The sequence below is a fragment of the Sus scrofa genome, chromosome 13, assembly GCF_054392235.1.
Source record: "Sus scrofa isolate SSC_HxYL_T2T_F1_AM1 chromosome 13, Sscrofa_HxYL_maternal_Yorkshire_Landrace_v2.0, whole genome shotgun sequence".
In the NCBI taxonomy this organism is placed as follows: domain Eukaryota; kingdom Metazoa; phylum Chordata; class Mammalia; order Artiodactyla; family Suidae; genus Sus; species Sus scrofa.
In genome coordinates, this window is record NC_139395.1 from 42,637,542 (window position 1) to 42,652,696 (window position 15,155).

The 15,155-nt window shown below is 38.6% G+C and overlaps 1 protein-coding gene across 17 annotated transcripts in view; it reads left to right on the top strand.

The window, feature by feature from the left end:
* ZNF197 (zinc finger protein 197) overlaps positions 1 to 14,890 on the top strand; it is a 26,702-nt gene extending 11,812 nt beyond the window's left edge. For 11 of the 17 annotated variants that reach the window (XM_005669432.4, XM_021071728.2, XM_005669436.4 and 8 more), the window contains one exon: positions 8,300 to 13,937. In XM_005669432.4, the coding sequence (XP_005669489.1) occupies positions 8,300 to 10,617 (2,318 nt within the window). In that variant the 3' untranslated portion in view covers positions 10,618 to 13,937. Of the gene's footprint in view, positions 1 to 8,299; positions 13,938 to 14,231 lie in introns of those variants that run through there. The other 6 variants (XR_014822841.1, XR_014822842.1, XR_014822843.1 and 3 more) reach the window with 1 other exon arrangement.
* Positions 14,891 to 15,155: the final 265 nt, after the last annotated feature.

Sequence of the window (15,155 nt, forward strand, 5' to 3'; positions counted from 1 at the left end):
GGAAACCACAGAATATTAGGAGAGAAAAAACTTTTTAAAGCCCACTGTTTGTAAGCAACTACTGTCCAACTTTCAATATGTTACCTTTCTGGCTTTTTCTGTATGTTTGAGGGTTTTTGTTTTTTGGGTTTTTTTACATTGTTTTAAATTGTGTGTATATTCAGCTTTATATCTTGGGGGTTTTTTTGTTTGTTTGTTTTTGGCCATGCCCACAGTATGTTCCCGGGCCAGTGATTGAACCTGTGCTAGCAGTGACCCAAGCTGCTGCAGTGACAATGCTGGATCCTTAACTTGCTGCACCACAGGAGAACGCCTATAGCTTGCTTTCTTTGCATTCACCTCACCTATTATTACAGATTATTTGAAAATAATTTCTGTATTGGCTTATAATTTAGTTGGCCTTTTCTTTTTTTCTTTTTTTCTTTTTTTTAGGGCCACACCTACAGCATATGGAGGTTCCCAGGCTAGGGGTCGAATCAGAGCTACAGCAACACCAAATCTGAGCTGCATCTATGACCTACACCACTGCTCTCGGCATTGCCGGATCCTTAACCCACTGTGCAAGGCCAGGGATCAGACCCACATCCTCATGGATACTAGTTGGATTTGTTTCCACTGCGCCACAACAGGATCTCCAGTTAGCCACTTTTTTTATTTTAAATAATTGCCTTCATAATCATCTACCTCTGTGCCTAAGGTTTTTTTTTTTTTTTTAATTTTTCATTATTTTTAGAAGTAGAATTGCTAGGCCAAAGAGAATTGTTTCAAGGCTCTTGCTTCATCCTGCCAAATTGCTTTCCATAATGATCTCAGTCCTTTGTGCTCTTACCAACCGTACATAAGAATGTTCCTTTGACTCCACCTTCATTGATATTGAGGAATCCCTTTCTTTTAACTTGCTGCTAATATAATTTTTTAAGTTGTAATATCTATTCTCAAGTGGAATTCTTTTATTAGTAATAAGACTTTTTTCTCTTTTTATAGCCACACCTGTGGCATATGGAAGTTCCTGGGCTAGGGGTTGAATCCAAGCTGCAGCTGCAGGCCTAGGCCACAACCACAGCAACACCAGATGCAAGCCAAGTCTTCAGCCTATGCCACAGCTTGTGGCAACACTAGATCCATAACCCATTACATTGGGTTCTTAACCCTCAAGCCACAATGGGAATACTCTTAGGAAAGAGTATTTTTTTTAAAAAATAATGTTAGGAGTTCCAGCTGTAGCACAATGGGATTGGTAGCATCTCTGCAGTGCGGAATATAGGTTCAATCCCTAGCCAGCACAGTGAACTAAAGGATCCAATGTTGCCACCAGTGCAGTGTAGTTTGCAGTTGTGACTCAGATCTGATCCCTGGCCCGGGAATTCCATATGCCTCAGGGAAGCCAAAAAAGAGGAAAAAAGTTTAAAAAACAAAAAACAAAAAACTATTAGCCATTTATGTTTCCAACATTAAAAACCTACCATATAATGGCAACTTTGGAAATGATGTGATTCTGCCCTTAAGTAGCATGATTTTGGAGATGAACATAGAACGAATAAACAAGGCAGAGTAAAATAATTGGTACTAAAGTGTCATAAGCCTCTTGTGATGGAAATGGAGAGGACAAAGCAACCAGTACCATTCTTGGGGGTTTAGGAAAGGCCCATGAAGGGGATAGCTTTGTGCCGGACTCTAAAGAGAAAAGTAGGAGTTTGGAGAAATAGACATTGAAAACTGAGGCATTAGCTAATGGACTATCTAATTTGGGCTGAAATACAGATTTATAGTATTAGTTTAAATGACTGCATTGTATTTCATTGTCTCAGTATCATGCTTTACAGTGACAGCTTTATGATACTGAATTTCCACTCAAGAATACCATATGTCATTCCATTTGTTCATAATGCATTTGTCTGTTTCAGGCCTGGGTTAAAATTACATTCAAGTAGATCTTGCACATTTTTGGTTACACTGATTCTTTTCTTCTTTTTCTTTTTCTTTTTTTTTTTTTTTTTTTTTTTGCCTTTTCTAGAGCCACACCCATGCGGCATATGGAGGTTGCCAGGCTAGGGATCTATTCGGAGCTGTAGCTGCTGGGCTTCGCCAGAGCCACAGCAACTTGGGATCTGAGCCGCGTCTGCGACCTATACCACAGTTCGCAGCAACGCCAGATCCTTAACCCACTGAGCAAGGCCAAGGATCGAACCCGCAACCTCATAGTTCCTAGTCGGATTCGTTAACCACTGCGCCACGACGGGAACTCCTACATTGATCTTTGGTATAGGATTCATTTCTGAGGTTTTCTAATTGTTTGCATATATGAAAATAAGAATTTTTGTGTGTTTATTTCATACCCAGCAACCTTAGTAAATTTTTTTTTAATTGTAGTATTTTCTACTGTGTATTTTTACACTTACGAGAGTATGTCTTTTAGTATCCCAGCTGTGGTGTGGTGTGTCAAAGGTTTTGTGGATTTTATATTTTGATACATGTTACCAAACTGCTTTCTATCAGTGATGTGCCAGTTTATACTTACAAGAAGACCCAATTCCCCTATATGTATTTAGGATTTGGTCAGTGTTTTAAATCTCTGCTAGCTAGATGAAGAATACTATCTTTTGTTTATTTTTCTTTCATTTCTTTGTTAGTGTGGTTCAAATCTTTTCACATATTTATTGGTCATTTTACTCGTATATCTTTATTACATTTTTTTGTTAGAACTGCTAATCCTTGTCAAATGTTGTACATTTTCCTATTTGTTTGCCTTTTGAGTGTTATTTATGTTTTTTGTTTTTTTGTTTTTTGTCTTTTTAGGGCCGCACCTGCCGGCATATGGAGGTTCCCAGGCTAGGGGTTGAATCGGAGCTGTAGCCACCTGCCTACGCCAGAGCCACAGCAACGCGGGATCCGAGCCGCGTCTGCAACCTACACCACAGCTCACGGCAACGCCGATCGTTAACCCACTGAGCAAGGGCAGGGACCGAACCCGAAACCTCATGCATGGTTCCTAGTCGGATTCGTTAACCACTGCGCCACGACGGGAACTCCCCATAAAATTATTTTTTTAATCACCCTTGTATTTTCTTCAGACACTTTCATTGTTTCATTTTTATGTTTAAGCTTTAATCCATCTAAAATTTATCTTGATATGCAGAATGACATAGGAATCCAGTTTGTTTATTTACTTGATTTTTTTTTTTTTTAGGGCCTCACCTGCGGCATTTGGAAGTTCCCAGGCTAGGGTTCGAATTGGAGCTGCAGCCTCTGGCTTATGTCACAGCCACAGCAACACGGGATCCAGGCCAAGTCTGCAACCTATACCACAGCTCACGGCAATGCCAGATCCTTAACCCACTGAGCAAGCCCAGGGATTGAACCCGCATCCTCATGGATACTAGTTAGGTTCGAAATCCACTGAGCCACAATGGGAACTCCCTATTTACTTATTTTTTAACCCAAGTAGCTTTCATTAATTCTAATACTGTTTACTCAGTAATCCTTTTATTTTATTTTTTTTAGGAATTTTAAAACATGCTTTATGGGTTAATTGATTAATTTTATGAAAAACACTCACCATGGATCCATACCTCATGCTGTAAGCCAAAATAAATTTCAGATGGGTCTAGAGTTAAACTTAAAAAATAAGAAGAAAATGAAATTCATTATTTATTCTAGCTCTTTGAGGAAAGAGAAATTTGAATCAACTTTAATAAGTAAGATATGTTCTAACTGCAATGTTGTTGAGACGTTGGGCAAGTAGATACTAAAGTGTTTGTCTCCTTTGACCTAGTAATTCTGATTTGAGAGGAATACCTTAAGAAAATGGCCCAGGAGTTCCCGTCGTGGCGCAGTGGTTAACGAATCCGACTAGGAACCATGAGGTTGCGGGTTCGATCCCTGCCCTTGCTCAGTGGGTTAACGATCTGGCGTTGCCGTGAGCTGTGGTGTAGGTCACAGACGCGGCTCGGATCCTGCGTTGCTGTGGCTCTGGCGTAGGCCAGTGGCTACAGCTCTGATTCAACCCCTAGCCTGGGAACCTCCATATGCCGCGAGAGCGGCCCAAAGAAATAGCAAAAAAAAGAAAAGAAAAAAAAAAAAAAAGAAAATGGCCCAGAAAAAGAGAAAACAAGTAATATGTCTTAAGATAGTCCCAGCAAAAAGTTGGGTACAACTAAATTCCTAAAGACAAAGTAGTATGCAAACTATGGTGTGTTGATCTGGGGGTAGTCTGTGACACTACCAAATATGACAGTTGATGTGGAGGTAGACTGTGACACTTGATTTCTGAGCATTGATAAGCTGGTAGAAAAGCAGACTCCCAGATAGCTTGTACATACTTCTTCAATATGTGAAAGACTTGTATATGTTTGTTTAAGAGATTGGAGTAGAATTTGAAGGAAATTATTCAAGAAATATTAAGTACCAGAATTCCCTGGTGGCTCGGTGAGTTAAGGCTTTGGAGTAATCAGTGGTGGCTCAGGTTGCTATGAAGGTGTGGATTTGATCCCCAGCCCTGTGCAGTGGGTTAAGGGATCCAGCATTGCCATTGTGGCATAGGTTGCAGCTGCAGCTCAGATTCATCACTATGTATGTATGATACTAGCTTTAAATTTTTTGTAGCAGAGTTCCCTTCATGGCTCAGTGGTAATGAACCCAACTAGGAACCATGAGGTTGCAGGTTTGATCCCTATCCTCGCTCAGTGGGCTGAGGATCTGGCATTGCCATGAACTGTCGTGTAGGCCACAGATGTGGCTCAGATGCTGTGTTGCTGTGGCTGTGGTGTAGGCTGGCAGCTGTAGTTCTGATTTGACCCTTAACCTGGGAACCTCCACATGCCATGCGTGCAGCCCTAAAAAGCAAAATAAATAAATAAATAAAATTTTTATGGGTATCTTTTATCAGGTTGAGAAAGTTCCCTTCAATTTATACTTTGTTGAGTATTGTTATCATGAAGGAGTTTCAGATTTTGCAAAATGCTTTTTTCTGCATCTTTTGAGAAGATTATTTGAGTTTTGTCCTTTATATTATTGATATGGTGTATTACATTGATTGACTATCTGATGTCATACCAGCATTTATATTCCTATGATAAATCCCACTTGGTCATGGTATATAATTCTTTTTATGTGTTGTTGGATTTAGTTAGCTAATATTTTGTTGAGGATTCTTACATCTGTATTCATAAGATATATTTGTCTGTAGTTTTCTCTCTTTTTGTGATATCCTTGCCTGGTTTGGGTATCTAGGTAATACTGGCCTCAGAACAAGTTAGGAAGTGTTACCACCTTTTCTGTTTATTGGAAGAGTTTGTGAGGAATTGGTATTAATTCTTTTAATGTTTGGTAGAATTCATCAGTGAAACAATCTGGGCTTGGGCTTTTCTTTGTGGGTAATTTTTTCATTACTGATTCAGTTTCTTATTATACAACTATTTAGATTTTCTATTTCTCATTGAGTCAATATTAGTAGTTTCTGTCTAGGAGTTTGGTTTCTGTCTTAAGTTCAGTTTATTGGCATAGTATCATTCGTGGTATTCCCTTATACTCCTTTTTATTTCTGTAAGATCAGTGATAATTCTAGAGGGGTTGACTTTTTTTATTTAGTTTTTAAGCTTGTAGGTTTGGGCATGTAGCAAGTCGGGCAGAGGAAGGACAATTCAGGAAGAGAAACGGGCATGGGCATTGATAGAGAAGCAAGCAAAAATGCGACATACTTAGGCTTCTGTGTATAGTTTACCATGCCTGGAGTCTGTGGGCATGAAGGGTACTAACAAAAAGTGACACTGTCTCTTGGGTTATTCTGGTCATTCGTGCTTTATCCTGTAGGCAGTGAAGGGTTGTTTGTTTTGAACAGGTGAGTGGCATGATCAAGTATACTTATTGGAAATATAATTAGCAATGGAGTGGACATGGACTAGAGAAGTGTGGAGGATTGGAGGTAAGGAAGCCTGTTTTTTCTTTCAGGCTTCATCAAAGGTTGCAGAAAGTGACCAGCTTCCTCTATCATTCTGACGTTTTTCTGCTAGGTCCTTTAAAGCTCAGTAGGCCCATACATAGTCTGATTTTTTTTTTTTTTTTTCTTTCTGGCTGCACCTGTGGCATGTGGAAGTTCCTGGGCTAGGGATCAAACCCATGCCATGGCAGTGACTTGAGCCACAGCAGGGACAACGCTGGATCCTTAATCCCCTGTACCAGGCCAGGGATCAAACCTGCACCACCACAGAGACAACACCAGATCTTTAACCTGCTGTACCACAGCAGGAACTCATTTCTTAACCATATTCCATCTTAGTTTAAGTATTTGTAACACTCTGGTCTTTAAAATACTTCTGTTTCCTTAAAGAAAGAGAACCTACCTTTCCACCAGCATCATAAAATTGTGAAACCATTTTGATCTAATCATTATAGACAAGAAACTGGGGTAGCAGTACTGGATAGGCCTGGGACAACATGCCCATCCTTACTGCCAAGTGAAGCAGAGTAGTGTGATTGGCAGTTCTACCCAAAACCCAGTGAGATGGGAAACTGAGATGAGGAATGAGGGCCTGATCTAAGAACGTCCTTCAAGTTAACATTTATTGCAAAGTTTTCCATTCTCACCCTCTCATGAACCTAAAGAAGTTCATAATGAAATAAAATAGTTGTACTCCTTTCCCATGTCTTTTCTATTTAAGTAGAAGATTAGTTTTTTTATACTCGAATAGAAAATAATATTTAATAAAAAGAATATAATGTTACTACTCTTTTTTTTTTTTTAATCATAACTTTGGGGTTAGCGGAAGTTAAAATCAATATGTGGTATTCCATTTTTTCTTTCCTTTTTTTTTTTTTTTTTTTTTTTTTTTGTCTTTTTGCCTTTTCTAGAGCCGCTTCCCGCAGCATATGGAGGTTTCCAGGCTATGGGTCAAATGGGAGCTGTAGCCGCCGGCCTACGCCAGAGCCCAACAATGCGGGATCCGAGCCACGTCTGCAACCTACACCACAGTTCACAGCAACACCGGATCCTTAAGCCACTGAGCAAGGCCAGGGATCGAACCGGCAACCTCATGGTTCCTAGTCAGATTCGTTAACCACTGCGCCACGACGGGAACTCCTAATGTTACTACTCTTTACATAATTTTACTTATTACATAACTTGGGGAACTAGTTCATAATTTCTCTTCACATTTGAATGATGAAAATAAGTTTCTAAAACATTTAAAATATGTATAGTTTAACACTTTAAAATATTGTGTTATATGGAAATTATGTTAGAGTAGAAAGGAGGTTAATTAGTTCAGCCTCGTTATTTTATAGATGTATTCATGATTTTTAATGTCTAATGTTTCTAATTTTTTTCTTCTCATTCTGTATTTCTTTTCTGTCTAATTGAGGGAGTCTAACACAGACGTGATATTTTTGTGAAATTAATTTTAAAATTTCCATTTCTCAACTTTAAAAGGAGTAATGGGAATTGTATATGAATTCTAAGCATTAAGTTGCTTTTTCTTCTTCTTCTTTTTTTGGTCTTTTTAGGGCCAAACCCGTGGCATATGGAAGTTCCCAGGCTAGGGGTTGAATTAGAGCCGCTGCTGCCATCCTACACCACAGCCACAGCAACGCCAGATCTGAGCCACATCTGCAACCTATACCACAGCTCACAGCAACACTGATCCTTAACCCACTGAGCGAGGCCTGGAATCGAACCTGCATCCTCATGGATACTAGTTGGGTTCGGTAACACCGAGCCATGATGGGAACTCCACAATGGATCTTCTTTCTGTAGGTTAATTGCTTTAAAGTAATTAAAAAGTGTTTATGCACTTGACTCTTTGAGAATTAAAGATTTCCTTTGTAATTAAAAAGTGTTTATGCACTTGACTCTTTGAGAATTAAAGATTGCCTTTAGAGTTTTTAGGTATATTTTCTTTCTTTTAATTCCCATCTTCCTAGCATGAGGAAAATAAAAAGATAATTCTTTATAAGCCAAATGGTTCTGTTCCATCCAACTTCTTGAGCCTCAGAAGTGGAATACCTACATAAGATCCCATGTTCTTTCTTTGGTTCTTCCTTACATTTGTTTTTTCAGCATCCTTTATATTTTCCCATCTGCTCCCTGAAGGCAAAGAGCTTAGAAGTATCTCGGAATGAATTCTGTGTTAATTTGTTTACAACTTTCTGTCAGTGTAGCATTCTGCTTTATACTTTCATTAATGAAAAGCTTTTTTTTTTGTATCAATATAAAGGTATCCTTCTAGCTTGTTTTAGCAGTTTGAAGATCTTGTTCTCACTAACACAGGGATATGACAACATTTGCGTTTTATATTCCTTTTATCAGAATGGGAGACCATGGCCGAGAATGAGGAAGTGACATCAAAGTCAAGCATATCTCAAAGAGCAGATTCTCAGAAAGGAACATCAAAAAGACTTCAAGGAGGTGTTCCCCAGGTTCTTGACTTTGGGGAAGAATGTGAATGGCACATTTCGACAAGTCAGTGGGGAAATGAAACAAAGGAAAGAGATACATTGAAGAAAGGTTCCCTGTGTGAACGAGACAGGAAGAAAAGGACTTCACCAGAAAAACGAAGCCAGAAGTGGAAGGAATTTGGAGACAGCTTGTCTATAGATTCAGCTCTTTCTGAAAGCTTAATAGGTACTGAAGGAAAGAAGTTTTATAAATGTGATATATGTTGTAAACATTTCAATAAAATCTCCCATCTTATAAACCATCGGAGAATACACACTGGGGAGAAACCTCATAAATGTAAGGAGTGTGGAAAAGGCTTTATTCAGCGCTCAAGCCTTCTAATGCATTTACGGAACCATTCTGGGGAGAAACCTTATAAATGTAATGAATGTGGGAAAGCTTTCTCTCAAAGTGCTTACCTTCTAAACCATCAGAGAATCCACACTGGGGAGAAACCTTATAAGTGTAAGGAGTGTGGAAAGGGCTTCTATAGGCACTCAGGCCTTATTATACATCTAAGGCGCCATTCTGGGGAGAGACCTTATAAATGCAACGAGTGTGGAAAAGTTTTCTCTCAAAATGCATACCTCATTGACCACCAGAGGCTCCACAAAGGTGAAGAACCTTATAAATGTAACAAGTGTCAGAAAGCTTTCATCCTGAAGAAGAGTCTCATTCTGCACCAGAGAATCCACTCTGGGGAAAAACCCTATAAATGTGACGAATGTGGAAAAACCTTTGCCCAGACCACTTACCTTGTTGACCATCAGCGGCTGCACAGTGCAGAGAACCCATATAAATGTAAAGAATGTGGGAAAGTTTTCATTCGAAGCAAAAGCCTCCTCTTACACCAGAGAGTTCACACAGAAAAGAAGACCTTTGGTTGTAAAAAATGTGGGAAGATTTTCACTTCCAAGTCAAATCTCATTGACCATAAGAGGATGCATAGCAGAGAGAAGCCTTATAAATGTACTGAATGTGGGAAAGCCTTCACTCAGAGTGCTTACCTTTTTGACCACCAGAGACTCCATAATGGGGAGAAGCCCTATGAATGTAATGAATGTGGGAAAGTTTTCATTCTGAAAAAGAGCCTCATTTTACATCAAAGGTTCCACACTGGAGAGAATCTCTATGAATGTAAAGACTGTGGCAAGGTCTTTGGTTCTAACAGAAACCTCATTGACCATGAAAGACTTCACAATGGGGAAAAGCCCTATGAGTGTCAAGAGTGTGGAAAAACTTTCATCATGAGCAAAAGTTTCATGGTCCATCAGAAACTCCATACACAGGAGAAAGCCTACAAATGTGAGGATTGTGGAAAGGCTTTCAGTTATAATTCAAGCCTGCTCGTACATCGGAGAATCCACACCGGGGAAAAGCCCTTTGAATGCAGTGAGTGTGGAAGGGCTTTCAGTTCTAACAGAAACCTCATTGAGCATAAGAGAATCCACAGTGGTGAGAAACCCTATGAGTGTAATGAGTGTGGCAAATGCTTCATTCTGAAAAAAAGCCTCATTGGACATCAGAGGATTCACACAAGGGAAAAATCTTATAAATGCAATGACTGTGGGAAGGTCTTCAGTTACCGCTCAAACCTTATAGCCCATCAGAGAATCCACACTGGTGAGAAGCCCTATGCATGTAATGAGTGTGGGAAAGGCTTTACTTACAACAGAAATCTTATTGAACATCAAAGAATTCACAGTGGGGAAAAGACCTATGAATGTCATATATGTAGAAAAGTCCTTACCTCTAGTAGAAATCTTATGGTCCATCAAAGAATCCATACCGGAGAGAAACCTTATAAATGTAATGAGTGTGGAAAAGACTTCAGTCAGAATAAAAATCTTGTTGTACATCAAAGAATGCATACTGGGGAAAAACCATATGAGTGTGAAAAGTGTAGAAAATCTTTTACTTCTAAGAGGAATTTAGTTGGCCACCAGAGAATACACACAGGGGAGAAACCATATGGCTGTAATGATTGTAGTAAAGTTTTTAGGCAAAGAAAAAACCTTAGTGTACATCAAAAAACTCATACAGATGAAAAAAACTGTGAATGCGATGAGTCTGAAAAAGAATTCTCTCAGGCTTCAAATGTTCATCTTCAACAGAAAATCCATTCTATGGAGGAATTCTCTTGGTTCCACAATGCCCATGAGTCTAAGACAGAGATTCAGAAAATCTAGTATTTGTAAAATGGAATAGAATCCCTGCCTACTTGGGTAACTGTTGGATAAAGGGTAGCATATGAGTTTTATAAGGAGAAAAATCATGACCCTTTTATAGACAAGTATGTTACATGAGGAAGAAAGTTAATCTAGACTTTCAAGACTTAAAAACATAAATTGTAGTTAAAAGATACTCTATTCTAGACCATTTATTATGACCCTAGAAAAGGACCTTGGAGCAATTAAAGATTCCAAGAAATTGGATTATGTTTTATAAGATGTATAATGTCATTGTAAATGATAGCAAAAATATCTTTGTATTAAAAAGTGGACATTTTTGAAATATATATATATAGATAGATAGAGTACATTTTATAGGTAGTATTACTGCTACAGAGAGTCTGTGTAGACCTCTGTGATTAAGGCATATCAAACATGGAATTCCATGGGCAAGAATCTGCTGTTTGAGGACAACTTAAGAACATTAGATTTGGAATCAGAAAACCAAGGTTTGTGTCCTTTTTCTTACTAGCTCTGCGATGTTATTGAATTATCCTCTAAGTCTCAGTTTCTCTGTCAGTCAAATACTGACATAATGCCTACCTCATAGGGTGTTGTGAAGATTAAGTGAAAGGATCATGTGAAGGTACTTTATGAAATAATTTAATTGTAAAGTTGCATAAAAGATATGGTCAAAATCTAGAACATGGCATAATTAATATTTGTTCGTTAATTTAATATTAGTACTTCATGAACCTCAAAAGATTTGTTTTTATAGGAAGAGGAAGTATGATAGCTAATTCAGAATTTAGTGCTCTGAAAAGGCTTTTTAAAAACAGCTTTAAAAATGTTTAAGGGAGATAATAGGTAATATACCTAGGTTTTTTAATGGAGAAATGTTGGCTTATTAAATAGTATGTACAGAAATTCTCTGGTGGCTCATTGGATTTAGGATCCAACATTGTCACTTCTGTGGCTAGGGTCACTGCTGTGGTGCAGCTTCGATCCCTGGCTCTGGAAATTCTGCATGCTGCGGATTCAGGAAAAAAAATTGTATGTCCAGCCATTAACATGATGTCAAGAAAAACAATTTATTTTTCAACTTTTGAATTTTAAACCTAGCAGATGTCGAGTGTCAAAATTGAAGGACAGTCCTATGTTGCTTTCCTTGTTGACAGCAGAAAATCCTTAACCCCAGCGCCTGAACTGACTGTTCCTGCTACTGTCATTCTCAATTCTAATCAACATTTCATCAGTACTTACATACGAGTACCTTGTTACTCAAGAAACAACATTCGGTCCCAGCATTCAAGTTACTACATAAGTTTTTCACACAAACTAAAGCCCTTTTCTGCATTTGTATATTTAAATTTTCCTGTTTTTTTTTTTTGTTTGTTTGTTTTGTTTTGTTTTTTAAGATCCTCATATAGGAGGTTCCCAGGCTAGGGGTCAAATTGGAGCTATAGCTGCTAGCCTACACCACAACCACAGCAATGCCAGATCCAAGCCATCTCTGTTACCTATACTACAGCTCATGGCAACACCAGATCCTTAACCCACTTAGCAAAGCCAGGGGTCAAACCTGCATCCTCATGGATACTAGTCAGATTCATTACCACTGAGCTAGAACAGAAACTCCCTTTCCTGTACTCTTGATTTGAAAATTTTATGTTGTAATTCTCCAAACTCCAATTAATTTGCTGGAGTATAAATACCTTAATATTAGGATTGTGTTTTCTAATACTAGAAGCATTGAAGTGGTGTGTTGATATAGTAAGTGTTATTAATTCAACCCCAAAGTTCCTTGAGGGCTGGTTCCTCATTAGACTGAAAGGGCAGGAGTGAAAACTGGAAGGGGCCCAGGTTAAAAGTCTGAAGTCCTGGATATGAGTTAGATTCTGCCACTCTTCCTTGGACAAATGCCTTCGTTTCTTGGAACCTTGATTGCTTCATCTGTTAAACAGGAGGAATAATATCTACCTCACCAAGTTGTTATGAGGTAATGAATATGAAGATGCCTTATTTCCATATTAAAGAATCACCCCAGATTATGTAATAAGTACAAAGGGAAAGGTCTACTTTAACAATGGAGAGAGCTGGCATTTGCCTCTTAATCATTTTAACTAAATGTAACATCTTTAAGACTGAGACAACTCACATAATGTGCCTCTGCATGTAATGCAGTAAGCCAAAGGTATAACTTGAATTTAACAAGCTTCTTAGACATGATTGTCAGTTTATAGGAACTGCAGGAGGCAGAGGAACAATATGAAAGGCATCTCGAGCAAGAGATTGAGAAACTGGGATACTGTGTACGGAAACTGCACTAGATTCTTCAAAAATATACAATGCAAAAAGGAGGGGTGATAATTGTTGATGCTGGTTGAGTATTGAGAGTTCATTGTACTGCTTTTGTTTATGTATGATATTTTCCATAATGAAAAGTGTAAAAAGTGTATGGTGGGCTTGTTTTTGAAGAATCCTAAAGAGTCATAAGATACTGAGCCAGGAGTAGATTCACACAAATGCCCAATTGATTTTTGACGGAGGTGCAAAAGCAATTCAGTAGAAGAGGGATAGCCTTTCAACAAATGATGCTACAGCAATTGGATATCTATAGGCAAAAAATAAAAAATCAGGAACTAAGTGAAGAACTCAGCGTTATATCAAAAGCATGCTCCATAAAAGGAAAAAAATGATAAATTGAACCTCATCAAAATAAAATAATTTTCTCTGCAAAAGACTAAAGAGGATGAAGGCATTACAGACTGGAAGAAAATATTTGCAAATCATGCATCCAACACAGGATCATATTAGACTAGATAAAGAATTCTTAAAACTATAGACCCAATTAGAAAATAGGCAAAAGACGTGAACAGACATTTCACCAAAGTATAAATGGTAAATGAGCAAATGAAAAGATGTTAAACAACATTAGCCACTAGGGAAGTGCCAGTTAAAAATCTGCACAGCTATCAGAATAGCTTTCTTTAAAGTAGTACTATTAACACCAAATGATTTCAAGGGTGCAGAGGAACTGGATCTTTTACGTTGCCGGGAATGAGAAATGTTACAGCCACTCTGGGGAATAATTTGGCAGTTTCTTATAAAACCAAACATGCACTTATCATACCACCCAGTACTTGCACTCCTGAGTGTTTATCTCAGAGAAGTGAAAATTTGTGTTCACACAAAAACCTGTATGTGACTGTTAGTAGCAGTTGTATTTGTAATAGTCAAAATCTGTAGGTAATTCAAGTATTCTTCAACAGGTGGAAACTGGTATATCTACACCATGGAATACTTATTTCTCTGCAATAAAATGGAATGACCTCGTATTATGTGCAGTGACTCAAGTGCATTTCAATTATGCTGAGTAAAAATCCAATCTCAAAAGATCATATACTGTATAATTACATTTATGTAATATTCTAAAGTGACAAAAGCGTAGAGATGAGAAACAGACTAGTGGTTACCAGAGGTTGGAAATGGTGGAAGGGATCAGGGGAAGAGGGAGGGATAGCATTTAGGGAGGTCTTAGTGTATTCAACAGTTGTGTTTTTTTGTTTTGTTTTGTTTTGTTTTTCTTTTCACTTTTTAGGGCTGCACCTGAGGCATATGGAAGTTCCCAGGCTAGGGGTTCAATTGGAGCTACAACTGCCGGTCACAGCCACAGCAACGCAGGATCCGAGCCGCGTCTGCCACCTACACCACAGCTCACGGCAACGCCAGACCCTTAACCCACTGAGCGAGGCCAGGGATCAAACCTGCAACCTCATGGTTCCTAGTCGGATTTGTTCCCACTGCGCCATGATGAGAACTCCAGGAACAGTTGTGTTTCTTGATTGTGATCATGGTTAGACGAAGCTACTCGTGATAAAATGGCATGGCAGTGTACACACTCACTGTACCAATATCAGTTTCCTTTTTTTAAATTAACCTATAATTAAGGTGTACCCATAGGAGGAAACTAGTTGAAGGATATTATCTTTGCAACTTCTTGTGAATATAAATTCAAAATAGCAAATCAAAACTAAGGAGCCTAACCAAATGCAGTGTGTAAAACATTTGGAAAAACCAATTAGGAAGTAGATATTTTAGGACAGTTGAAAATTTGAATGACTGGGTATTGGATGACATTAGGGAATTGTTAATTTCTCTGTCTGTGGTGATGGTTGTTAGCGATTATTCTTATTAAAGGAGCCATATTGAAGTATTTAAGATGTTTTAATGTTTACAAATTTAAAAAGAATGCAAGGCAAACGTAATAAAGTGTTAATTGTTGAGTCCAGGAGTGTTGGTATTCATTGTACCATTCTCTGTACTGTTTGATATTTCCAAAATATAACGTTTGGGGCAAAATAATCAGGGCCTCTGCAGGTGGATGCTTTGTAGCTTCAGGCTGCTGGATGTCCGCCTGGTGTAAGTGCCCTTGCCCAGGCTGGAGATGCCCCCGCTCGCTGAGGCACATACAGGGTCCCAGTCGCCCCCGCACTCTCCCTCCAGGCGCTTTTGCTCGCATCACTGGTCAGGAGCGATATTGGACACCCAACGAG